This window comes from Canis lupus, chromosome 2 (assembly GCF_011100685.1).
Source record: "Canis lupus familiaris isolate Mischka breed German Shepherd chromosome 2, alternate assembly UU_Cfam_GSD_1.0, whole genome shotgun sequence".
Lineage (NCBI taxonomy): Eukaryota > Metazoa > Chordata > Mammalia > Carnivora > Canidae > Canis > Canis lupus.
The window spans coordinates 35,027,827-35,052,912 of record NC_049223.1 but is presented as its reverse complement, the minus strand read 5'-3'; the positions used below and the strand labels follow the sequence as shown (position 1 = coordinate 35,052,912).

The 25,086-nt window shown below is 41.6% G+C and overlaps 2 protein-coding genes and 1 pseudogene across 2 annotated transcripts in view; 1 reads left to right on the top strand and 2 right to left on the bottom strand.

Moving 5' to 3' along the window:
• The window catches only part of LOC111091918 (protocadherin alpha-4-like), a 164,332-nt gene extending 157,363 nt beyond the window's left edge, over positions 1 to 6,969 (bottom strand). The window contains 2 exon segments of the mRNA XM_038530372.1: positions 4,420 to 4,538; positions 4,540 to 6,969. Coding sequence (XP_038386300.1) covers positions 4,446 to 4,538; positions 4,540 to 6,942 — 2,496 coding nt within the window. The 5' untranslated portion in view covers positions 6,943 to 6,969 and the 3' untranslated portion in view covers positions 4,420 to 4,445.
• LOC111091928 (protocadherin alpha-1-like) overlaps positions 1 to 14,418 on the bottom strand; it is a 171,777-nt gene extending 157,359 nt beyond the window's left edge. Inside the window, 3 exon segments of the mRNA XM_038530376.1 lie at positions 11,847 to 11,965; positions 11,967 to 13,868; positions 13,870 to 14,418. Of these exon segments, the coding sequence (XP_038386304.1) occupies positions 11,852 to 11,965; positions 11,967 to 13,868; positions 13,870 to 14,271 (2,418 nt within the window). The 5' untranslated portion in view covers positions 14,272 to 14,418 and the 3' untranslated portion in view covers positions 11,847 to 11,851.
• A 9,525-nt stretch (positions 14,419 to 23,943) lies between these two features.
• On the top strand, positions 23,944 to 24,429 carry LOC119870001 (annotated as a pseudogene).
• The last annotated feature ends 657 nt before the right edge of the window (positions 24,430 to 25,086 follow it).

The following is a 25,086-nucleotide window of genomic DNA, read 5'->3' as shown; positions in this document are numbered from 1 at the left end:
TAGAGACCCAGCTGTAGTTAACATAAACTTTGTAAACATAGAATTGTTAAGTGTTGATTAGGAAAATTCATTACAGATTTTATGTGTTCTTGAGAATCAAGGAAAGTAGTTATTAATGGTCATACAGTCTTCATCTTTGGATTTCATACTCCTGGTGTGGAAGACTTGAGAGAAGTCTCCCATCTAGGAAACCTCCAATACCAAGAATAAGTCATTGAAAGGGAATTTTTAAAAGTGTTCGAAAGGGACACCGGGGTGGCTCAGCGGTTGAGCGTTTGATTTTGGCTTAGGGCATGATCCAGGAGTCCCAGGATCTAGTCCCACATTGGGCTCCCTGCAGGGAGCCTGCTTCTCCCTCTGCCTGTGTCTCTGCCTCTGTCTCTCTCATGAATAAATTTTTTAAATCTTTAAAACAATGTTCGAGAAAGGAAGCAAAAATCACCAGCATTTAACTGAAAGTCTTCTTTAATTCATCTAAGGGCTGAAGGTTCAAGGAGTTTTATCAAGGAAGTAGCATGTTGTGGTATATAATTGGTGTGGGAAAGTATTGCACATAATTTTATTAACAAATACACTCACATCCCACAAGCAAGATTGGTATTCTTAATTTGTCTCTTAAATTTATAAATACTTGCCTGTTCTCCAATGTCTAACATGTATAAACTTCTATTTTATTCTACAGTGCTCATGTATTTTAGTGAAAGTGGACAATTTCCTGCTTTCAATAATATTTTCACTCAGCAAGACATACTCATTTCATCCCCTAAGTACTGTTCACCATTTCCAAATACTTCATAAAGCAATTTCCCCCATTTTATACCTATTTAAAAATTTCTTGACCTTTTCATAAAATGAAGACTTTCATGGTTAAACCAATTGAGCAGGTACCTTTATCTTCCTTTATATACTATAGCATACAGATGGAATCACTTGGGTCATTTTTACATTAATTATCTCTGTTGTAGTCATTTGGGCATGTGTCTAATGACATAGGTGTCATGTAATAAGCACAAAGATCCAAATAATTGGAACCTTCTTTTATGAAATATAAACTTTTAAAGAGAATAGTTGTGTCTTATATTTTTTTTAATTTTTAAAAGATTTTATTTATTTATTCATGAGAGACAGAGACAGAGAGAGAGGCAGAGACACGGGCAGAAGGAGAAGCAGGCTCCATGCAGGGAGCCCGATGTGCGACTCAATCCCGGGTCTCCAGGATCACACCCTGGGCTGAAGGCGGCACTAAATCACTGAGCCACCAGGACTTCCCTGTGTCTTATAAGTTTAAGAGCTCAGAATACATACCTAGTATTTCCTGAATATTTACATATTAGAATGGTTTGGTTCTCTTCAATTGCCTAATAAAATGTATTCAATTAAGGTGGTCACAAATCTAATTAGGAAAATAATTATGTCTCAGCAGTAGCCTCTATAATTTTCCAGAGATGCAAAAATATTTTACTTGGACATTACCCTAATTAAGATATATTTCAATTTCCATATTGAAAACCTAGACTTGAGCTTAGTTTTCCTTCTAGTTCTTGGTATTCATGACCTTAGAGACATCCTGAGTTTTAAAAGTCAATGAAGAGGGCAACCCTGGTGGCTCAGAGGTTTAGCGCCACCTTCAGCCTAGGGCCTGATCCTGGAGACCTGGGATCGAGTCCCACTTCAGGCTCCTTGCATGGAGCCTGCTTCTGTCTCTCCTCTCTGTGTATTCTCGTGAATAAGTAAATAAAATGTTTATATATAAAAAAATCAATGAAAAATTCTCGATAAATATAGCACAATATATTTTCCTGACATAAGGAGACTTAACATAAAAGGACACGATGGTAATTATTTTCAAACTTTCTTTGCCTCTTATATTCATAAACCTCTTTCCCCCATGCTTGTTTAGAACAAAAAAGATCAAGCTACTGAAAATAGCTTTAGGCTTCCATTCTATGAAGACCCACATTCACATACACACAAATATATTTTCTGAATTAAAACATCAATCAGAGGAGATTCTCTGATTGAGGACCCAAACTGTAGATTTGCACAAAATGATTATACATGTCAAACCTGCTGGAAGAAACTGAAAAAAGAGTCCCTTTCCATTTACTTTACTTTGAAAATAACTAAATGTATAGATGAGGAATGCAGTAGAATATAAAGGATATTTATGTGAGAACTATTAGTATTCATCTAGTATGGTAGCAATATGTCTCTAAGGAGAAAACTCAAAAGTCTTTAAAATGTCTTATTAGCGTGAGATCTTGTTAGTCAAGAATTTGAGGGATCCCTGGGTGGCGCAGCAGTTTGGCGCCTGCCTTTGGCCCAGGGCCTGATCCTGGAGACCCAGGATCGAATCCCACATCGGGCTCCCGGTGCATGGAGCCTGCTTCTCCCTCTGCCTGTGTCTCTGCGCCTCTCTCTCTGTGTGTGACTATCATAAATAAATAAAAATAAAAAAAAAGAATTTGAAAAAGAGCTCAATTTAAAGACTGAAGTCCCACATCCTGAGAAACAAGAACTTTGGATGACCCTATCAATTACAACACGATGAAAATGAGGCCTAATGAAATAACGTGTGAACTCAGGTTGGACATTCTGTGGCTAACACTTGATGGGCAGGGGCCAAAAAAGGATAGTGAGAGAGAAGGAAATGAAAATGGGAAAAAAGAGGATGATTTCTCTATTGTATATGTTAGCCTCAACCACAATATTACTGAGCATTAACCAGGTTTCAGAAAGTAAGCCTGTACAGGAAGTAGGAAGTCCTAGTTATAATCTGTGTAGAGGGATCCCTGGGTGGCGCAGCGGTTTGGCGCCTGCCTTTGGCCCAGGCGCGATCCTGGAGACCTGGGATCGAATCCCACGTCGGGCTCCCGGTGCATGGAGCCTGCTTCTCCCTCTGCCTGTGTCTCTGCGCCTCTCTCTCTCTCTCTCTCTCTCTCTGTGACTATCATAAATAAATAAAAATTTAAAAAAATCTGTGTAGAAAAATATTCCATATAATTATATACACTGGAACCCAATGACCTCCCACAAGGTTAGTATTCTCTTTTTGTCTTTCGTGGTTTAGAAATAATCGCTTGTTTTCTAGTCTCTAATATGGCTAAGTTTCAGTTTCTAGTGGCAAGGAAACTTGAATGGAAGTACATCTATTTGGAGTAATTATCAAATGCCAAATACAGAAATGACTACAAAATAATCTCATTTTGTTTTATTTGGTTCCAGTTATTTGGAGCTTTTATGTACTATATAACATTAATGGACAGATTGGCATTTAGAGGAAAGTTGCAAATAATACTAACTTATTGGAGTTTGGGGACATTAGCATCCTTAATACTGTTTGTGAAATAGGTTGATTAATAAGTTTGCTTGTAGAACTGTTTTTAAAATATTTATTTATTTATTTTTGAGAGCAAGCATGGGATAGGGGTAGGGGCAGAGGGAGAGAGAATCTTAAGTAGACTCCTGGCAGAGGACCAAGCCCCACTCAGGGCTGGATCTCACCATTCTGAGATCATGGACTAAGTGGAAACCAAGTGTCAGATAGATGCTTAACCAACTGCAATACCCAAAGCCCCTAACAGTGTTTAAATTAGATATAGAGTAATATTCTCAACAAACTGTCCTGATGGAAAATAATCATAATAAAATTAATAACATACTTTCAAAAAGAATATTTTCTAAATGATGATATGCTGAAGGGAATATAAAATTTCAGTTCCTATTGATTTTTTCAATGCTTACTAATAAAAGTAATGAGCAACTTGAGACAAAGATATGATTCTAAAGCAAAAAATTATTATTATGGTGTGTGTGGTTTTCTTTACCCAACTAGAAAACTAGCAACAATACAATGAATTACCAAATGTGAACACAAAGACTAAAATAAATTATACTCAAGTAGAAAGAAAGAGCTTAGACTTCAGATAAATGAGTGAGTAAAAGAGGCTTCATAGAGACAACAGGCTTAATAAACTAATATTTGAAACTGAGGTTATAAAGTGGTGAGACTTATGGTGAACTCATAAATTGGGCCAGTAACATCTAGACCAACGTCTAATAAGAATCCCAAATGAGAAGTGGCAAAAGGTATTGAAGCCTTGCACAAAGATTAGTACACCACAGTTGGAATCAAATATTCTAAACAGTACAGTTGATCAAGGAAAATATATTTAGTTTCTATCCATACATTAGCAATAAAATAATCCTACTATTGCACCTACTAACAACAAAAAACTACAAGTATGCTTCTTATTACTTATTGCTGATTCAATTAAAAAACGTTAGTCACAAGAAATTCAAACATTCTAACCACAAAAACCTGGAAAACTACCAAAAACCACATGTCTCAAAAGAATAGAAACATTGAAGAATAAAAAAACAAGGACATTTTGAAAGGATTTTTTAAAAAGTACTTACTTTAGGAGAAAGATCAACCTCCACATTCAGCTGTTCTCTGTCTCCGCCAATGGGACCGGGTGGAAGGCTGGGGCTGAAGGCCATGAGGTCGGCCTTGGGCGGGCCCTCCCCAGAGCACACCCTCTGCCGCCTCTGCTGCGAGTACGACCAGCTCCCCACCGCGCTGGAGCACACCAGCGTGGGCTTCCCCGGCCCGCACGCGCCCTCGCTGGGCGGCGCCGAGCACCGCAGCGCCGTGGACAGCAGCAGCGTGAGCACCAACAGGCTGGACACCGCGCAGATGGCGACGATCAGGTACACGTTGACGTCCACCAGCGCCGCGCCCGCGCCCGCGCCCGCGCCCGCGCCGCCCGCCAACACCCGCGACGACGGCCTGGGCGCCTGGCCGCTCTCCACCAGCGACAGCAGCACAGTGGCCGTGGCCGTCAGCGCCGGCTCGCCGTGGTCCTTCACCAGCACCAGCAGGCGCTGGCGCGGCGCGTCCGCCTCGTCCAGGGCGCGCGTCGTGCTGATCTCGCCCGTGTACAGCGCCACGCGGAACGGGCTGCGCGCGCCCCCCGCCGCCGGCTGCAGCTCGTACGACAGCCACGCGTTGTAGCCCGAGTCCGCGTCCACCGCGCGCACCTTGGCCACCACGTGGCCCGCGCCCACCGCCCGCGACACCGGCTCGCTCAGCGCGCCGCCCCCGCCGCGCGCCCCGGGCAGGGGCAGGGGCAGGGGCAGCGGCAGCAGCGCGGGCGCGTTGTCGTTCTCGTCCAGCACGAACACCTGCAGCGTCACGTTGCTGCCCAGGGGAGGCACGCCCGCGTCGCGCGCGCTCACTTGGAACTGCAGCAGCTCCAGCTCCTCGTGGTCCAGCGGCTGCAGCGCGTACACCTTGCCGCTCTCCGCGTGCACCGACACGTAGCTCGACAGCGCGCGCTCGCCCACGCGCCGCTCCACCAGCGAGTAGGACACCAGCGCGTTCTCCTGCGCGTCCGCGTCCCGCGCCGACACCGTGAAGATGTGGCAGCCGGGCGGGTTGTTCTCCTTCACGAACACCGTGTACTCGGGCTGCGCGAATGCCGGCGCGTTGTCGTTCACGTCGGCCACCTCCACGGACACGCTGGCCGTGGCCGACAGCGAAGGCGAGCCTCCGTCGCGTGCGGTCACTACCAGAGCGTAGTTCGCCACGCTCTCTCTGTCCAGGGCGCTGTCCAGCACCAGCGAATAGTAATTCTTGAAGGTGGACACCAGCTTGAAGGGGACTTGGGGTGTGAGTGAGCAGGTCACCTGCCCGTTGGCGCCAGAGTCACGGTCGGACACGCTGATTAGGGCGACGACCGTGCCGAGGGGAGCATCTTCTAATACAGGTAATGATAGTGATTTGATAACCAACTCAGGTACATTATCATTGGTGTCCACAATTTCCACCAGAACCGTGCAGTGACCTGACATTGGGGGGGTTCCTTTATCTGTCGCTTCTACCTGGATTTCATATAACTTAGTTTCCTCAAAATCTATATTACCCTTTACATTGATGTATCCATTCACTGGGTCTAAGTAGAATTTCGAAAGAGTATCTGCTGACGTGTCTGTATTGAAAGAATATACGACGTCCTTATTTACTCCTTCATCCAAATCAGAGGCATTAACAATCACTGCTAAGGTACCGTTTGGTGCATTTTCGAATAAACTGACTTTGTAGACAGTCCTCTCGAATTCTGGGGCGTTGTCGTTAACATCTAGAATGGTGATCTTCACTTGAGTAGTGCCAGTGAGCTCTGGTTTCCCACCGTCAACTGCCGTTATTAGTAAGTGATGTTCAGGAGTGTCCTCACGATTTAAAACTTTTTTCAACACGAGTCCAAGGGATTTAATATTCTCATCATTTCTTTTAATATCCAAGGTAAAATAATCGTTAGAGTTAAGACTGTAGGTCAACAGAGAATTCGCTCCAATATCTGCATCTGATGCGCCCTCTAGTGGAATCCGGGAACCAGGCGGCCGGGATTCAAAAAGAAATAATTTTTTTACTGCCATTGGAAAAACCGGCTGGTTGTCGTTAATGTCCTTCACCTCCACCTCCACATGGAAAACCTGCAGCGGCCTGTCCACGATCACCTCCAGGTGGATGCTGCACTCCAGAGTCCTCCCACACAGCTCCTCGCGGTCGATCCGAGAATTCACAAACAAAATGCCATTCTGCAGATTTACCTCCAGAAGGTCCCCGTGGCCTTTGGACTCCAGTCGGAAAAGGCGAGGCACCAGCTCCGCCAGCTCCAGCCCCAGGTCCTGGGCGATGCGGCCCACGAAGGTGCCGTGTTTGGCCTCCTCCAGCACTGAGTAGTGAACGTGGCCGCTCCCAGTCTTCCAGACTGTGAGGAAAAGAAGTGAAAGCAGTAGTCGCCGGGCGCCTGAACCTTCTTCTCTCCATGAAAATACTATTGCAAGCCTTTTCCAAATATTGTGTCGTTCTTGCCTCCGTCCAAACTTCAAAAAATAATTTGAGTTCCTCATTTTTTTCTTAAATAACCTTACCATGCCCGTATTTCAGAAATGGTAAGGAAAAGCAGCATCTGAGCGCAAAAGGCATCCCGCATTTCTTTTGTGGTGAAACAGCCTGTAGTGGACAGCGACATCATGTGGCTAAAAGTGTAAGTATTAAATAAGTGTACTTACCTTCTTAAACAATTAGGTCTCCTCTTTCCTAAAATTTCTATTTTCGTTGTAATTTCCTTCGAGCACTTTTCAAATTCTTTATATTTTATAAAAATCTATCCTTATACCTTTTGTGCTAATTCATCACTTCCAAATATTCCAATCCATACACAGTAAAATATAGTTAATAGTGATTAACGTTATAACAGTAGTGGACATCTACTGGAAATATTCTCCATGTAACAAGCATGGGGTTTTAATGGGGTTATCCCGTTAAGTTCTTTTTTTCCATTAAATGCTCACAGCAACTCTCCAAAGTGGGAAATAAAGATTCACTATTTACAAACAAGGAAGTGAAAACATATACTGGTTAAGTAACATAATGATATTAACTGGTGGTATTTGGGTGGGATGTCAATCTAATTCAAGACCCAAAACTTTTATGATTTGGCCTGAAAGTCTTCATTTTATAGAAAAATCAAGCCTTTGATATTCGTGACCACCAAAACATCAAGACATTGAAAGTAGGGGTATATAAAGGTACCTGTTTGGCTCAGTTGGTAGAGCATGTGACTCTTAATCTCAGGGTCTGAGTTCAAGCCCCATGTTGCATGTGGCTCCTACTTAACAAAAACAAAATGTATCTATACGTATATATACATATCCGTATATACATACATATTTACTTCTATATTATAATGGCAAGTGTTCATTTATAAATTTAATTAATTAATTAATTGATGGACTGTCTATGACCCATTCTTGTGTCCTTTATCCAATAATTATACCCTTGTTGTCTATCTTAAACGTTATTTATATAAGGATTCCAGAAGTCAGTTTTTTTACAGTGCAGTTCTTTCGTAAATTTGTTTTTTACTGTATGACAATAATGTGTGATTTAGATATTTGTTACATTCATATGACACCAAGTCAGAGTTTGTTTCTCAAATTTCCACACCATTTCTACATTTCCACTTACCTGCATATCCTAATATGTTCACAATATGAAATAATTATGTTTTTATTGCTCTCCACTCTAGATGAATTTCTGGATTCTAGTTCCCTAAAAAGTTGTTGCTTGAAAGTATTGGTGACTTAACCAATCAATTAAAAGAAAAGTAACTTTGGTATGCAATTCATTATTCAATATCTGAAAGATGAGGCAATGTAATATTCTAAAGGTCTCTGAATTCAGTGAGAATACAATGAGTTCTCTGCATATTTGAAAGTTGATCAGAGAAAATTCATAGTCAGAGGTTGAATGTAGAGAGGTAAAAGAATGTCCAAAGTTTTGCTTAGTGTTAGAGCCTCTTGATATAAAATCAAATACATGACCTAAGCATTAGGAGAAAAGTTTTCATATCATCTTTTTCTCCCATGTACTCACAGAATGCATGCTAGGATTGCCACTTACTCATATTTTATCATTCACATTTAAAATAGAATAAATTATCAATTAATGTTTTAATGGATAAATGAATATTTTAAACTTTCTCATGCAACATAAGAGGTAAGTTATATTAATATTTGTTAATAGCCAACTTACAATAATTTCTAATTGATTCTATTATACTAGTTCATGAACAAGTAAGTAAACATTTAAGAATTATTTTGGAAAAACATGGATCAAGGAAATAATTATAGATATCGTATGTCAGTTAGTGCTTTGAAGAATCATGAAAGTAGTGGCTAGTTTTAAAATGAGATACACAGGGTCCCTGGGTGGCGCAGCGGTTTGGCGCCTGCCTTTGGCCCAGGGCATGATCCTGGAGACCTGGGATTGAATCCCACATCGGGCTCCCGGTGCATGGAGCCTGCTTCTCCCTCTGCCTGTGTCTCTGCCTCTCTCTCTCTGTGTGTGACTATCATAAATAAGTTTAAAAAAATAAAATGAGATACACAATTGAAATTTTTAAACACCAAGGACACCATATTAATGGAATACCTCTGACAAGTTATAATACTATACATTTCATGACATTTAAGAGTATGCTAATTGCAAAGTAGAATGCCACAGGCAATTTATGACAGAGTAGACTCCAAAATTTTTATTAGGCAGTAAAGGTAATACCAAAAGAACAACCAATTTAGATGATTGAGCCATTGTGTGGATAAAGTATCAGTGAATAATATCTATTCTCAATTAGACATCTCCTTAGGTAACTTAATTTTAAAATCTAAATAATGAATAAGAAATCAATAAGAATTTAAGTGATAGATTGTGAATCCTGGAGGCCTGGGTATATCTGGATATAGTTTTAAAAGCTAACCATTTACCTATAGTACAAATGTAGTGGCCAGACTTCTAGTAGGACAGAGTCTACCCAACCATGCGTACTCTCTGCATACTCAGGTAATGAGTAGCTATGACACTCTAGGTAGGATGACTCCTCCCAAGAAAGAGCTTCTTCCTTATTTGCCCAAGTCACTTCTTTTTCTCTGTAAAACCTCAGATAAACTTTTCTGATTCCCAGACAATATATATGTTCTGTACTTTGAGACTTATTAACTGTTAGGAGCTAAGAAGTTTACCATAGAAACATATTATCCTCAGAAGATTTCCCCATCTAACTTCTCAATTCCTTTAAAAGCAGATCTGGGTGTTATTCTGTATGTTGGCAAATTGAACACCAATAAAAAATAAATTTATTATTTATTTATTTTTTAATATTTTTAAATTTTTATTTATTTATGATAGTCACAGAGAGAGAAAGAGAGGCAGAGACACAGGCAGAGAGAGAAGCAGGCTCCATGCACCGGGAGCCCGATGTGGGAATCGATCCCGGGTCTCCAGGATCATGCCCTGGGCCAAAGGCAGGCGCCAAACCGCTGCGCCACCCAGGGATCCCTAAATTTATTATTTAAAAAAAAAAAGCAGATCTCAGATCAAAATGAATGGCTTAGGTCAGATCTCTTAGTGGAAGTTATTTCTACAATTCAATATCCACATATATATACATGCATATGGGGGAAAAAACAGCAAAAAACTAAGAACCAAATAGAAGACAGTTTTAGACAGTTTTTCACACCAAGACATCTTCTTTTGAAGTTTAAAATTATTTTCCAAGTGCAACATTTATTTGCCAAGTTTATGTTTTACTTACCCAATACAGGAGTTCCCAATAAAATGCAGTCATTCAATATCAGTCTTCACCTTTTAGGAAAACTCCAGCTTCATTAGTTATATGGATGCTTCCAGGAGGAAGCAAGTGGGCTCACAATTGTGGAAAATGTTATCCCAGGCATAGAGTGTGGTGCCAGAGGCAGGTCATCCATTTCTGCACAGTGGGAGGCCTGCGCACATTAGTCTGGTGATACAGATACTGGGAAGGATGACTAAGCAACTCACTAACATAGTATGTGTCACTTACATAAGAACTAGGTTAGAGTACTCAGGACTTTTACAGGAAAAAGTTCCACCAACTGGTCACCCCACAATGTATTTTTTTTATTTTAAGACATTTTTAAATGTTTTTCCACTTCCTTTTTAAAAAAGATTATTTATTTATTTGTTTGTTCATTTATTTATTTATTTGAGAGACAGAGTGAGCAGAAGCTGGGAGGAGGAGCAGAGGCAGAGGGAGAAGCAGACTCCCTGCTGAGCAGGGAGCCAGATATGGGTCATGATTCCAGGACCTGGGCTGAAGTCAGACGCTTACTCAGGTGCCCCTATCTTTTTAAATGTTAAGATATTTTAGGGTGCCTGGGTGGCTCCATCTGCTGGATGTCCCACTCTTGATTTCAGCTCAGATCATGATCTTAGGGTTGTGAGATCCAGCCCACATTGGGGTCTGCAATAGGTGTGGAGCCCGCTTAAAGATTCTCTTTCTCCCTCTGCTCTTCCCCACTCCCCTACTCTCTCTCTCTCTCTCTCTCTCTCTTAAAAAAATAGATATTTTAAATTGGGGCACCCAGGTGGCTCAGCGGTCGAGCTTCTGTCTTCCGCTCACGGCGTGATCCCAGGGTCCCGGGATCAAGTCCCACATCCAGCTCTTAGCCGGGGAGCCGGCTTCTCCCTCTGTCTCTGCCTTTCTTTCTGCATCTCTCATGAGTAAATAAATTAAATCTTTTTTTAAAAGATATTTTAACAAAATTGAAAGAGGATTCTAATCTTTTCTCCTAAAGATTTTATTTATTTATTTATTTATTTATTTATTTATTTATTTATTTATTTATTATTTTGAGGGAGTGCCTATAGGGAAGAAGGGCCTGGGAAGAGGGGAGGAGCAGAGGGAGAGGGACAAACAGACTCCACTGAGTGGAGCCCCATGCAGGGCTGAATCCCACTACTCTGAGATCATGACCTGAGCTGAAATTAAGAATCCCAAGCTTATGCCAGGCGCTGCAGAGAAGGGATTCTTTTATCAATGAACTCTCTATTGTGCCTTAAAATCTACAGATTTTCCAAGTGTGAGATCTTAATCCCAAACAACAGATTATTTGACTACTGAAAGGTATAGTTAATATTAGAAATTATTCCTGAGTGATGTCATGTATTGTAATGACCTAAGACTTTTGGAGGTCCTGGCATTAAAAGATCCATTCAGGCTGCTTTCAAATACAAGGAAAAGAAAACCTAACTTAATTATGAAAAAAAACAAAGTGTGATAATAAGAAAACCATTGAGAACCAATTGTTCTCAATGCAAGAAATTCACCTCTATTTCATACCATATGTTGCACAATAGAATAATGATTTTAAAAAATAAGGGCAAAGCTCTGATTCAAAATAATAGAATCATAAATAAAGGATATAGAAAAATTCTAGAATTGACAGGAAAGACTCACCTTTCCTAAGTGTTCTGATTCTGAGGGTTGTTGTCTTTCTTCTGTGGAGCCTGGAACTTGAGGCAGGCTGGGGCTGAAGGCCATGAGGTCGGCCTTGGGCGGGCCCTCCCCAGAGCACACCCTCTGCCGCCTCTGCTGCGAGTACGACCAGCTCCCCACCGCGCTGGAGCACACCAGCGTGGGCTTCCCCGGCCCGCACGCGCCCTCGCTGGGCGGCGCCGAGCACCGCAGCGCCGTGGACAGCAGCAGCGTGAGCACCAACAGGCTGGACACCGCGCAGATGGCGACGATCAGGTACACGTTGACGTCCACCAGCGCCGCGCCCGCGCCCGCGCCCGCGCCCGCGCCGCCCGCCAACACCCGCGACGACGGCCTGGGCGCCTGGCCGCTCTCCACCAGCGACAGCAGCACAGTGGCCGTGGCCGTCAGCGCCGGCTCGCCGTGGTCCTTCACCAGCACCAGCAGGCGCTGGCGCGGCGCGTCCGCCTCGTCCAGGGCGCGCGTCGTGCTGATCTCGCCCGTGTACAGCGCCACGCGGAACGGGCTGCGCGCGCCCCCCGCCGCCGGCTGCAGCTCGTACGACAGCCACGCGTTGTAGCCCGAGTCCGCGTCCACCGCGCGCACCTTGGCCACCACGTGGCCCGCGCCCACCGCCCGCGACACCGGCTCGCTCAGCGCGCCGCCCCCGCCGCGCGCCCCGGGCAGGGGCAGGGGCAGGGGCAGCGGCAGCAGCGCGGGCGCGTTGTCGTTCTCGTCCAGCACGAACACCTGCAGCGTCACGTTGCTGCCCAGGGGAGGCACGCCCGCGTCGCGCGCGCTCACTTGGAACTGCAGCAGCTCCAGCTCCTCGTGGTCCAGCGGCTGCAGCGCGTACACCTTGCCGCTCTCCGCGTGCACCGACACGTAGCTCGACAGCGCGCGCTCGCCCACGCGCCGCTCCACCAGCGAGTAGGACACCAGCGCGTTCTCCTGCGCGTCCGCGTCCCGCGCCGACACCGTGAAGATGTGGCAGCCGGGCGGGTTGTTCTCCTTCACGAACACCGTGTACTCGGGCTGCGCGAATGCCGGCGCGTTGTCGTTCACGTCGGCCACCTCCACGGACACGCTGGCCGTGGCCGACAGCGAAGGCGAGCCTCCGTCGCGTGCGGTCACTACCAGAGCGTAGTTCGCCACGCTCTCTCTGTCCAGGGCGCTGTCCAGCACCAGCGAATAGTAATTCTTGAAGGTGGACACCAGCTTGAAGGGGACTTGGGGTGTGAGTGAGCAGGTCACCTGCCCGTTGGCGCCAGAGTCACGGTCGGATACAGAGACGAAGGCGATGACGGTTCCCAGTGGAGTGTCCTCTCTCACTGGCAAAGACAGAGGTGTGATTGCCAATTGTGGAGCATTATCATTTACATCCAGCACTTTTACTAAAACTTTGCAGTGATTCGACATTGGAGGATTTCCTTTATCAACTGCTTTTACCTGAATTTCATAGGATTTTGTATCTTCATAATCCAATTTACCAATTAGCCTAATTTCTCCTGAGCTGGAATCAATTTTGAAGTTTTTTTGAAAGTTTATTGTAACATGACTGCCAAAGGAGAAGACAATTTCGCTATTTACACCTTCGTCGGCATCAGAGGCATTTAGTGTAGTCACTAACGTTCCATTTGCTGTACCCTCTAATAAATGGACTCTGTACACAGCCTGGGCGAACAATGGGGCATTATCATTAACGTCCAGCACTGTGATCAGCAGTTGAACTCTACCTTCTAGCTCTGGTTTGCCCCCATCAGTGGCTGTCAATAATAAATGAAGTTCTGGTGTTTCTTCTCTGTCCAAAGGTTTCCTCAATTCAAGTGAAAGTGACTTACTGAGTTCATCACTTGCTTGTACGTCCAAAGAGAAATAATCACTGGGGCTGAGGGTGTAAGTTAGAAGAGCGTTGATACCAATGTCCTCATCAGCAGCGCCCTCTATCGGGAAACGTGAATCCACCAGTCTAGACTCAGGAATAAATAACCTTTGTTCTCTCGCTCTTGAAAACTGGTGGGTTGTCGTTAATGTCCTTCACCTCCACCTCCACATGGAAAACCTGCAGCGGCCTGTCTACGATCACCTCCAGGTGGATGCTGCACTCCAGAGTCCTCCCACACAGCTCCTCCCGGTCGATCCGAGAATTCACAAACAAAATGCCATTCTGCAGATTTACCTCCAGAAGGTCCCCGTGGCCTTTGGACGCCAGTCGGAAAAGGCGCGGCACCAGCTCCGCCAGCTCCAGCCCCAGGTCCTGGGCGATGCGGCCCACGAAGGTGCCGTGTTTGGCCTCCTCCGGGACCGAGTAGCGGACCTGGCCGCTCCCCGCCTTCCAGGCTTCGAGGAACAGAACTGAGAGCAGCAGACGCAGGCATCCCTTGCCTCCTTGCCTAGGAAACAGCATCGCAAAACCACTACACCTTTGGTACCGCTCTCTCACATCAAAATCATACTTTCTTTACTTTATATCTTGAATAATGTATCTCCCAGCCGGTTTTGTCGTCTCTCAGGCTGTGACAAAATGGAGCTTCCTCCTTTAGTTTTTGGTGAGCTGTACATTAACGCCGACAATACTTTGTGGTATACAGCGACATCATGTGGCTAATGGTGTAGATTTTAGATTCATGCTTTGATTTCCAAAATCTATATATTTGCAATTTACTCAATGCAATAATTTTCAGTTAATGTTTTTTTGAAGACCGGTACACTTCAAATCTCACTTGAGAATATGTAATTCAGTACTGTCCTTTAGCTGTTATAACAAAGATACTACAATTCGATTTTGGGAAAATCAAGATATGCACAAAGAACCTTACACATCTTTTTATTTAAAACAATTTATCAGCTCATATAAATATTTGTAACTGAATACTGGAGCTTTAAAATAAGTCACTTTGACCACTAAAGTTCAACTTATTCTAGGATATCTGGGTGTTAATTTTTTTAATGATATCACTACCAGGAACTTATAGATAAAATTTTTAGAATTTTTTCAAATTTCAAATAAATACATTTAAAATTCTCTCAGCGTTAATGAACAACGATATTACTTTTTGATACTTGAAATCCTAGAATGATGATATTTGGGATATTTCCCTTTGTTGCTTCTTATATAACATCTAAGTGCTGAATAATAACTTTGACCTCCAAAAGTCACTTTTCCAAATTCAGTTAGTGTCCATTGGATCCTTATTCGTACATTAAATTTTCAGAAAAAAAAATACTTTTTTTCTTATTAAGACGTCATATTTCAGTAAGTATAATATGAATACTCAATATCAAGTACACGTCTGAGAATTTTATAATAATCTGTAGTCACAATTTTAAACATAAATTTAATGTGAGGATTAGGTTTCCAGAAAAAAATATTTGAGAATAGCCTATTAGTAAACTTCTCTTTCAACTTCAGTCCAATTTATAATACCCCATATTTAGGGGCAGCCCGGGTGGCTCAGCGGTTTAGCGCCGCCTTTGGCCCAGGGCCTGATCCTGGAGACGAAGATCAAGTCCCATGTCGGGCACCCTGCATGGAGCCTGCTTTTCCCTCTGCTTATGTCTCTGCCTCTGTGTGTGTGTGTGTGTGTGTGTGTGTGTGTGTGTGTGTCTCATGAATAAATAACATCTTTAAAAAAAGAACCCCACAGTTACATCAAAATTTGACTAAGAAATGTGATCTGAATAAACCATCACTAGTTAATTTTTAAAGAATGGCCTTAACATTTATGCTTTAAGTACCATGGATATTTAAGGATATTAATATTAATAAAGATTAATATATTTTCATAATCATAAAGCCCAAGTCATTGTTAACTTGATAATTAAAATGTAGATGAAACATGACAGTATTTTTTTTAAAAAAACAGCTTAGAATTTTAATAGTAGTTCCAATGTAGTAATTACTTCACTACAAAGGTAGAGCAATATAAGATACACCAATATCTTCTTATTCTTAAAATGAAGTAAATTCAGAATTTGGAACTTTTAAAGACACCAGTAGATTTAGACAATACTGTCAATATTTTTTTTTAAATTTTTATTTATTCATGATAGTCACAGAGAGAGAGAGAGAGAGAGAGAGGCAGAGACACAGGCAGAGGGAGAAGCAGGCTCCATGCACCGGGAGCCCGATGTGGGATTCGATCCCGGGTCTCCAGGATCGCGCCCTGGGCCAAAGGCAGGCGCCAAACCGCTGCGCCACCCAGGGATCCCAATACTGTCAATATTTTAATGTGCAAGTTACTTCAATGGGGTACAAATTTCCTTTTATGCATTTTATTACTATGAAGAATTCATAGAATAAATGCTAACCACAATTTACTAGCATTCAAATATTTCAAACATAAAACTTTTTAATTAAATATACTTTGTTTTCTACAGTTTAAAGCTTATTTTACCTTTTATTTTTTTAAGATTTTATTTATTTATTAGAGAGAGAGAGAGAGAAAAGTGATGGGAAGAATGAATGAAAGAGAGAAATAGGTTCCTTGCTGATCAGGGAGCCTGATACAGAGCTCAATCCCAGGACCCTGGGAGCCAAAGGCAGACACTTAACTGACTGTGCTACCCAGGCTCCCCTTGTTTTACCTTTCATAACATATCCATATTTAACTGAAAACTTCACAATTATCAAGCTCTAATGTTGAAAACTACAATGATCTTTATGATTTCAGTCATGTTTTAATGTTTCATCCTCTTTATTTTTATGAAAATTGTTCAATTTGAAGATATTCCTAACATTAGAAAAATGTCATTCACAATAATCAGATGACACTTAATTGAATCTTAAAACAATACTTAATCATGGACTACATTATCATGGTTGTGATTATGAAAATAAATACTATCCTCAAGGGAAAAATAAACAGTATAATGTCTGGAAAATTTGTTATCAGAGCTGTTAAAATAGCAGAGTATTTGTATATTATTGAAGTTAAGCTGTTACAAGCTCAAATTAGAGTGTGATAACTTTAAGATATTAAATGCAATGCCCATGGTAACCACAGGGCAGATAACTATAAAATCTGAATAGACCCGGGGTACCTAGGTAGCTCAGTCAGTTAAGCCCAGACCATGATTTCATGGGTGGTGGGATGGAGCCTGCATCAGGCATGGCGCTCAGCAAGGAGTCAGCTTGAAGGTTTTCTCCCTTTGCCCCTCCCCTCACTCATGTACACACTCTTTCTCTCTCTCTAAAATAAATCAGTCTTTTAAAAAAAAATCTGAATAGGGGCACCTGGGTGGCTCAGTGATTGAGCATCTGCCTTTGGCTCAGGCCATGATCCCAGGGTCCTGGGATCTAGTCCTGAATCAGGCTCCCTCTGCTTCTCCCTCTGCCTGTGTCTCTGCCTCTCTCTCTCTCTCTCTCTCTCTCTCTCTCTCTCACTGTGTGCCTATCAGGGAATATAAATAATAGTGAAAGGGGATATAAGGGAAGGGAGAAGAAATGTGTGGGAAATATCAGAAAGGGAGACAGAACATAAAGACTCCTAACTCTGGGAAACGAACTAGGGGTGGTGGAAGGGGAGGAGGGCGGGGGGGGGGGGGGGGGGGGGGGGGGGGGGTGAATGGGTGACGGGCACCGAGGGGGGCACTTGACGGGATGAGCACTGGGTGTTATTCTGTATGTTGGTAAATTGAACACCAATAAAAAATAAATTATTATTAAAAATAAAAATAAAAACAAAAATAAAAAATAAGCTCAGGACGCCTGGGTGGCTCAGTGGTTGTGTCTGCCTTTGGCTTAGGGCGTGATCCTGGAGTCCCGGGATCAAGTCCCACATTGAGCCCCCTTTGAGGAGCCTGCTTCTCCCTCTGCATATGCCTCTGCCTCTCATGAATAAATAAATGAAATCTTTTTTAAAAATAAATAATAAAATAAAAATAAGCTCCATTAAAAAATATATTCTTTTTCTCCCTCTCCCACTGTCTCTCCCCCTCCCATCTTACTCTCTGTAAAAGAGAGAGAGAGAGAGAGAGAGAATGAAACAAAGAAACAAAGAATGGCATTATTGTTAAGATGTCAGTACAACACACACACACAAACAAAAGATGTCAGTACAACACAAAGTGATCTACAGGTTTAAGGTAATCCCTACCAAAATCCTAATGATACTTTCTGCTGAAATAGAAAAATCTCATTCTAAAATTCATATGGACTCTCAAGGGACTTCAAACAGACAAAACAGGGGCACCTGGGTGGTCTGCCTTAGGCTCAGGTAATGATCTCCAGGTCCTGGGATGGAGCACCACATTGGGCTTCCTGCTCAGCAGGGAGTCTGCTTCTCTCTCTCTCTTTCTCTCTGCCCTGCCCCACTGCTTGTTCTCTCTCTCTCAAATAGATAAATAAAATATTTTTTGAAAGAAAGAGACAAACCAATCTTGAACAAGAACAAAGTTGGAGGATTCACACGTGCTAATTTCAAAACTTATTACAAAGCTGCAGTAATTGAAATAGTGTGGTATTGCCATAAAGACAAACATATAGACCAATGGAATAGAATAGAGATTCTGAAATAAGTCTTCATATATAAGGTCAAATGGTTTTCAACAAGGGTGTCAAGACTATTTGGTGGCAGAAAAGAGTCTTTCAACAAATGGTGCTAGGAAAACAGGATGCAAAAGAATGAAGTTATATCCTTACCTAACATTACATACATAAATGAACTCAAAATGGATCTATAGTGGGCACCCTGGTGGCTCAGCCAAACACCTGCCTTTGGCTCGGGTCGTGATCCCAGGGTCCTGGAATTGAGTCCTGCATTGGACTGCCTGCTCAGCAGGGAATCTTCTTCTCCCTCTGTCCTTCCCCTCTGCTCATGATCTCTCTCTCTCTCACTCTCTCTCTCTCTCTTTCTCTTTCAAATAAATAAATAAAATCTTTTAAAAAATGGATCCATGATGTAAATATAAGACCTAAAATTATAAAATTTTTAGAATAAAACATAAGGGAAAAACTGCATAACACTGGGTTTGGCAGTGATTTCTTGGATATATTAAAGGCATAAACAATAAAAGAGGGCACCTGGGCAGCTCAGTCATTTAGGCAACTGCCTTTGGCTCAGGTTATGATTCCAGTGTCTTGGGATTGAGACTGCATTGGGCTCCCTACTCAGTGGAGGGGTCTGCTTCTCCCTCTCCTTCTGCCCCTCCCCCACTCATGCTCTTTTTTGCTTACGCTTTCTCTTAGATAAATAATCTTAAAAAATTAAATAACCAAATAAAAGACAAATTAGACTTCATTAAAATTGAAAATATTTTCTATTAAAAGATACTGCAAGGACTTCCAGTTTTTAGTTGTGAATGTAAGGAGCTTGGAAATCACTGCTCCATCTTAAATAAAAAGATGAATACACTGGAAAGTCAATTCTTTGGGATGTGTAAAAGATGGGAAGATGGGAGGATACAGAGCAAATCAGTGACCTCAAGATTAGAGAATTACGGAGGGATACAGAGAGTATAGCTTACTGGTACAGAGACTCAAGAGCAAAAACCACTGTGGTAATCAGTGCTGGAATAGGAAAATCTGAAGTGTAATTCATTAGTCCACTGGAAGCTCAGTGTGGAGAAGTCTGACAGTTGCAAACTCCAGGGAAAAGCAGTCATGGAGGACTCCAACAAAATTATGAGATTTATCTCCCGGAACATGACCAGATTCCCACAGTAATTAACAGAGAAAAATCCCCTTATGCTTCTGGCAGTGGGAGGGCAAAAGGAACCATTTTGAAGTATCCAGAGCATTCTGTTCTTTAAAAAACCTTCAGTCAGGGAAAACTTTAGTGAGATGCTAACCTGTTGGGTTATTATCAGAGCTTATCTGTCCTACAGGAAGAAAAATACCCAACTCCAGCAGGCTCTAGTTTTCCATGAGGAGAAAGGAAAATATCCAACCCCAGTGCATTGTAGCTATTCCGTTTTACCTAAAGGTTGGAGATGGTGAGAAAAGTTACATAGTTCACAACCCAGAAGCATATGCTCACTAAAATATTGAAACCTGATCATAGAAATATAGAATGTTTTCCCTCTCTGAATACCTCACCACCATATTATTGCAAGCCCATTTAGATCAGTTCCTTGCACCAGATACATCTGTTCAGCTATCAAAAAAAAGTACACGTGATACCAAAAGCCAAAAACAAAAACACAACTCCACATTTTGAAGAGACAGAGTGAACATCAGAACTCAACATGACAAGGATATTGTAATTTTCAGACCAAGAATTTACAACTATGAATAATATGGTAAGGGCTCAAATGAATAGACAGACAGCATGTAAGAACAGGTGAGCAATGTAAACAGAGAAATGGAAATAATAGGAAAGAACCAAAAATAAAAGCTAGAGATAAAATATATAACAGACAAATCAAAACCACAATGAGGGGTGCCTAGGTGGCACAGTTGGTTAAACATCTGACACTTGGTTTCTGTCAAGGTAGTGATCGCAGGGTCATGGGATTAAGCCCCGTATTAGGCTCCTCACAGAGATTCTATGTCCCTCTTCCTCTGCTCCGACCCTCTACTCTCTTAAATAAATAAATAAATAAATAAATAAATAAATAAATAAACAAACACACATACATACATATATACATACATACATACTTTTTTTGAAAAGCCATGATGAGAAGCCCCTGGGTGGCTTGGTTGGTTAAGTACCTGCCTTCAGCTCAGGTCATGATCTCAGAGTCCTAGGATTGAGCTCCAAATAGGGCTCTCTGCCCAGTGGGGAGTCTGCTTCTCCCTCTCCCTCTGCCTCTGCCCTTCTCCTCTGCTTATGCTCTCTCCCTCTCTCTTTCAATTAATTAAATATTTTTTTAAAAACCATGATGCAATATCACTTCACACCTGTCAGAATGTCTAAAATTAACAATACAAGAAACAACAAATGTTGGCTATGATACAGAGAAAGGGGAACTCTCTTGCACTGTTGGTGGGAATGCAAACTTGTGCAGCCACTCTAGAAAATGGTATGGAGGTTCCTCAAAAAGTTAAAAATACAACTATCCTACTACCCAGCAATTGCACTACTAGGTATTTACTCAAAGGATAAAAAAATGCTGATTCGAAGGGACACATGTACCCCAATGTTTATAGCTGCATTATCAACAATAGCTAAACTATGGAAAGAGCCCAAATGTCTGTCAGCTGATAAATGGATAAAGAAGATGTGGTACACACACACACACACACACACACACACACACACACAGGAAATCAGTCATCAAAAGGAATAAAATCTTGCCATTTGCAGGGCAGCCCAGGTGGCTCAGTGGTTAAGCTTCTGCCTTCAGCCCAAGGTGTGATCCCAGAGTCCCAGGATCGAGTCCCACAGCAGGTTCCCTGCATGGAGCCTGCTTCTCCCTCTGCCTGTGTCTCTGCCTCTCTCTCTGTGTCTTTCATAAATGAATTAAAAAACCTTTTTAAAAAAGAGGTATACAGATGAGAAAGAAATAAAACTCTCCCTACTTAGAGATGACACAGATGTGCACATTAAAATCCCAAGGAATCGGGATCCCTGGGTGGCGCAGCGGTTTAGCGCCTGCCTTTGGCCCAGGGCGCGATCCTGGAGACCCGGGATCGAATCCCACGTCGGGCTCCCGGTGCATAGAGCCTGCTTCTCCCTCTGCCTGTGTCTCTGCCTCTCTCTCTCTCTCTCTCTCTCTCTCTCTGTGACTATCATAAATAAATAAATAATTTAAAAAAATAAAAAAATAAATAAAAAAAAATAAAATCCCAAGGAATCAAAATAAATAAATAAATAAATAAAAACTCCTAGAATAAGTGAGTTCAGCAACATCACAGAAAGCAAAAACATACAAAAATGAAAACAAGATAAACATACAAAAAATTAATTATTCCTACATACTAATAATGAAAATACAAACACCAAAATTAAATTTAAAATATAATATATTTACATTAGCTCAGAAAACATATTTAGATGTAAATGTAACAAAATATATACAGGACTTGTATTTGGAAAACTACACAACACTGATAAAAGAAATTGAAGAAATTCCAGATAACAGAGTAGAGATATACTCTGTTCATGAATTGGATGACTCAGCATATCATAAGGAAATGTTCATTTCCCACAAATTAATATAAAGACAACACAATTACTACCAAAATTCCAGCAAAGATTAGAATGTCAGAATGGCAAAGGAACTGCAATACCTAAGGCAACTTTAAAAAGAAAAAAGTAGAAGGAATCAGTGTACTCTAGATTAAGATTTATTACAGAAATCAAGACTGTGTTATAGACAGATTAATAGACCTGTAGATCAATGCAACAAAATAAAGAATCTAAAAATAGACCCATGAAAATATGTCAAACTAACTGAATTTTGACAAAAATGCAAACACAAATGCAGAAAAGATAATAAGCAGTGCTGGAGCAACTGGACTTTGTTAGGCAAAGAACAAGCAGAAGTGGAAGAAGAGGAAGAGGAAAAAGAAGTAGAAAAAGAAGGAGGAAGAGAAGGAGAAAAGGTTTACAAACAGCATTAGAAGAAAAAGGAAGAGGAGGGGAGAGGGGAAGAAGAAGAGGAAGGAGGAGGAAGAGAGAAGAAGGAGGAGAAGAAGTGAGGGAAGTGAAGGAGGAGGGAAGGAGGAGGAGCAGAAGACGGAGGAGAAGAAGAAGGAGGAGAAAGAGGAGGAGGAAGAAGAGGAGGAAGACTAGGAAGAGGAGGAGGAGGAGAAGAACAACAACAACAAGAACAAGAAAAAAAAGAACTTGCTTGACCTAAGTCTCACATCTTATAATAAAATTAATCCAAAATGGATCATGAGAGGAGTAGGAGGTATACAGGCTTCCAGCCATGGAATGAATAAGTCACAAGATGAAAGGTACAAAATGTCAAAAATATAGTGGATCAAAATCTGAAAAAATAAAAAAACCCAAAATGGATCATGAACTTCAAAGAAAAACATAAAACTCTAAGACTTAAATATACATATAATCTTCAAGCTCTAAGGGAAGGCAAAGAATTCTTAGATATGACACCAAAAGCAATCTAGAAGAGGAATAATTGATAAACTGAACTTCATTAAAACTAAAAAATGTTTCCACACTTATGCGAAATATAAGAAACAGCACAGAGGATCACAGGGTAAGGGAAGGAAAACTGAATGGGAAGTAATCAGAGAGAGAGAAAAGCCACGAGAGACTCTTAACTATAGGAAGCAAACTAAGGGTTGCTGGAGGGGAGATATGTTAGGGGTGATAATATGTTGGGGGTGAGCTATAATTGGGTGATGGGCATCAAGGAGGGCACATGATGTGATGAGCACTGGGTATTATATGTAACTAAAGAATTACTGAACTATACATCTGAAACTAAGATGTTGGCTAATTGAATTTGAATTTAAAAATAAAAATAAATGAAAAAACTTAAGAAAACTTTTACTCTGTGAAATATCACATTTAAAGTATGAAAAGAGGGCAGCTCCGGTGGCACAGTGGTTTAGTGCCACCTTCAGCCTGGGGCGTGATCCTGGAGACCCAGGATCGAGTCCCACGTCGGGCTCCCTACATGGAGCCTGCTTCTCCCTCTGCCTGTCTCTCTCTCTCTCTCTCTCTCTCTGTGTGTGTGTGTGTGTCTCTCAAGAATAAATGAGTAAAATCTCTAAAAAAAATACAGGAAGAAAACATTAAAAATAAATAAATAAAGTATGAAAAGAAAAGCTACAAATTTTGGAGAAATTATTGCAAGCATATATCTGACATACAGCTTGTATCTAGAATATATAACAGACAAAACTCAATAGCAGAAAATCAAACAGCCCAATGACAACCTGGGCAAAGACATAAAGAGACATTTAACTAAAGGTACACAGAGGGCAAATAAATACATGGAAATATTTTCAACACCAGAAGCTATTGGGGAAATGTAAATTAAAACTACAATGCAGTATCATTACACATCTATCAGAATAGCTGAAATGAAAATTGTAACATTAGCTCCTCCACTGCTGCTGCCTCATTCTTCTGCTCCTGGTATTGCTTGTGTTCTCAATTGGTGTGACCTGGTACCTCTCTGTTGGGAAGCAGCAACTGAGAGGATTCTGGCACTTGACATGGCTGATGAAAAGCCCAAGGAAGGAGTCAAGATTGAGAACAGCAAGCAGAGACGCCTGGGTGGCTCAGCGGTTGAGCGTCTACCTTTGGCTCAGGGCATGATCCTGATCTGGGATCGAGTCCCACATCGAGCTTCCTGTGAGGAGCTTGCTTCTCCCTCTGCCTATGTCTCTGCCTCTCTGTCTCGCATGAATAAATAAATAAAATCTTTTAAAAAGAGAAAGAGCAGCAAGCAGCAATCATATTAATTTGAAGGTGGTGGGGTAGGATGATTCTGTGCCTATTAATTAAGATTAATAGGCATACACCACTCAGTGAACTATTGAAAGCATATTGTGAATGACAGAGTTTGTCAATGAGATGGATCAGATTCCGATTTGATGGGCAGCCAATCAATGAAACAGACACACCTACACAGTTGGAAATGGAGGATGAAGATACAACTGATATGGTCCAGTAGCAGACAGACAGGAGGGATCTATTAAAAAGGGAATCTGCTACTTTACTTCAGAACTCTCTTCTTCCAGACCAAGAAGCCATTCTCAATTAGAAAACTGCAGTTTGAGGGACGCCTGGGGTAGTTAAGCGGTTGAGCGTCTGCCTTTGGCTCAGGGCCTGATCCCAGAGTTCCGGATCAAGTCTCACATTGGGCTCCCTGCATGGAGCCTGCTTCTCCCTCTGCCCATGTCTCTGCCTTTCTCTGTGTGTCTCTCATGAATAAATAAATAAAATCTTTAAAAAAGAAAAAGAAAACTGCAATTTGATTCCACTATATCCTGACTACTACAGTACAGTTTTCTTTAATTTTTCATTTTCCTCTTCCCCATTCCTTTATTGTACACAAAGTAACTGTGTATGGGCACAAACACATTGCCTTCTTTAAAAAAAACCTAAATGGCCAATGATATGTCTTCATCAACATCAAATAAAGATGGGATAGGGAAAAATACTGGTTCTTTGAAAATACCCCCTTTCTCCATTAGTGGCACTCTCATTTGGATCTTAACTTTATATTTTAGTAAGTTATTTTGTTCTCACTGTTTAACAAAAAAAGAACAATATAAAAATGCTTGCATATTTAGTTCAAATTGGAAAACTTTAATTTTTCTCTTTTATCATTGTAAAACTGAGGACAATTTTAT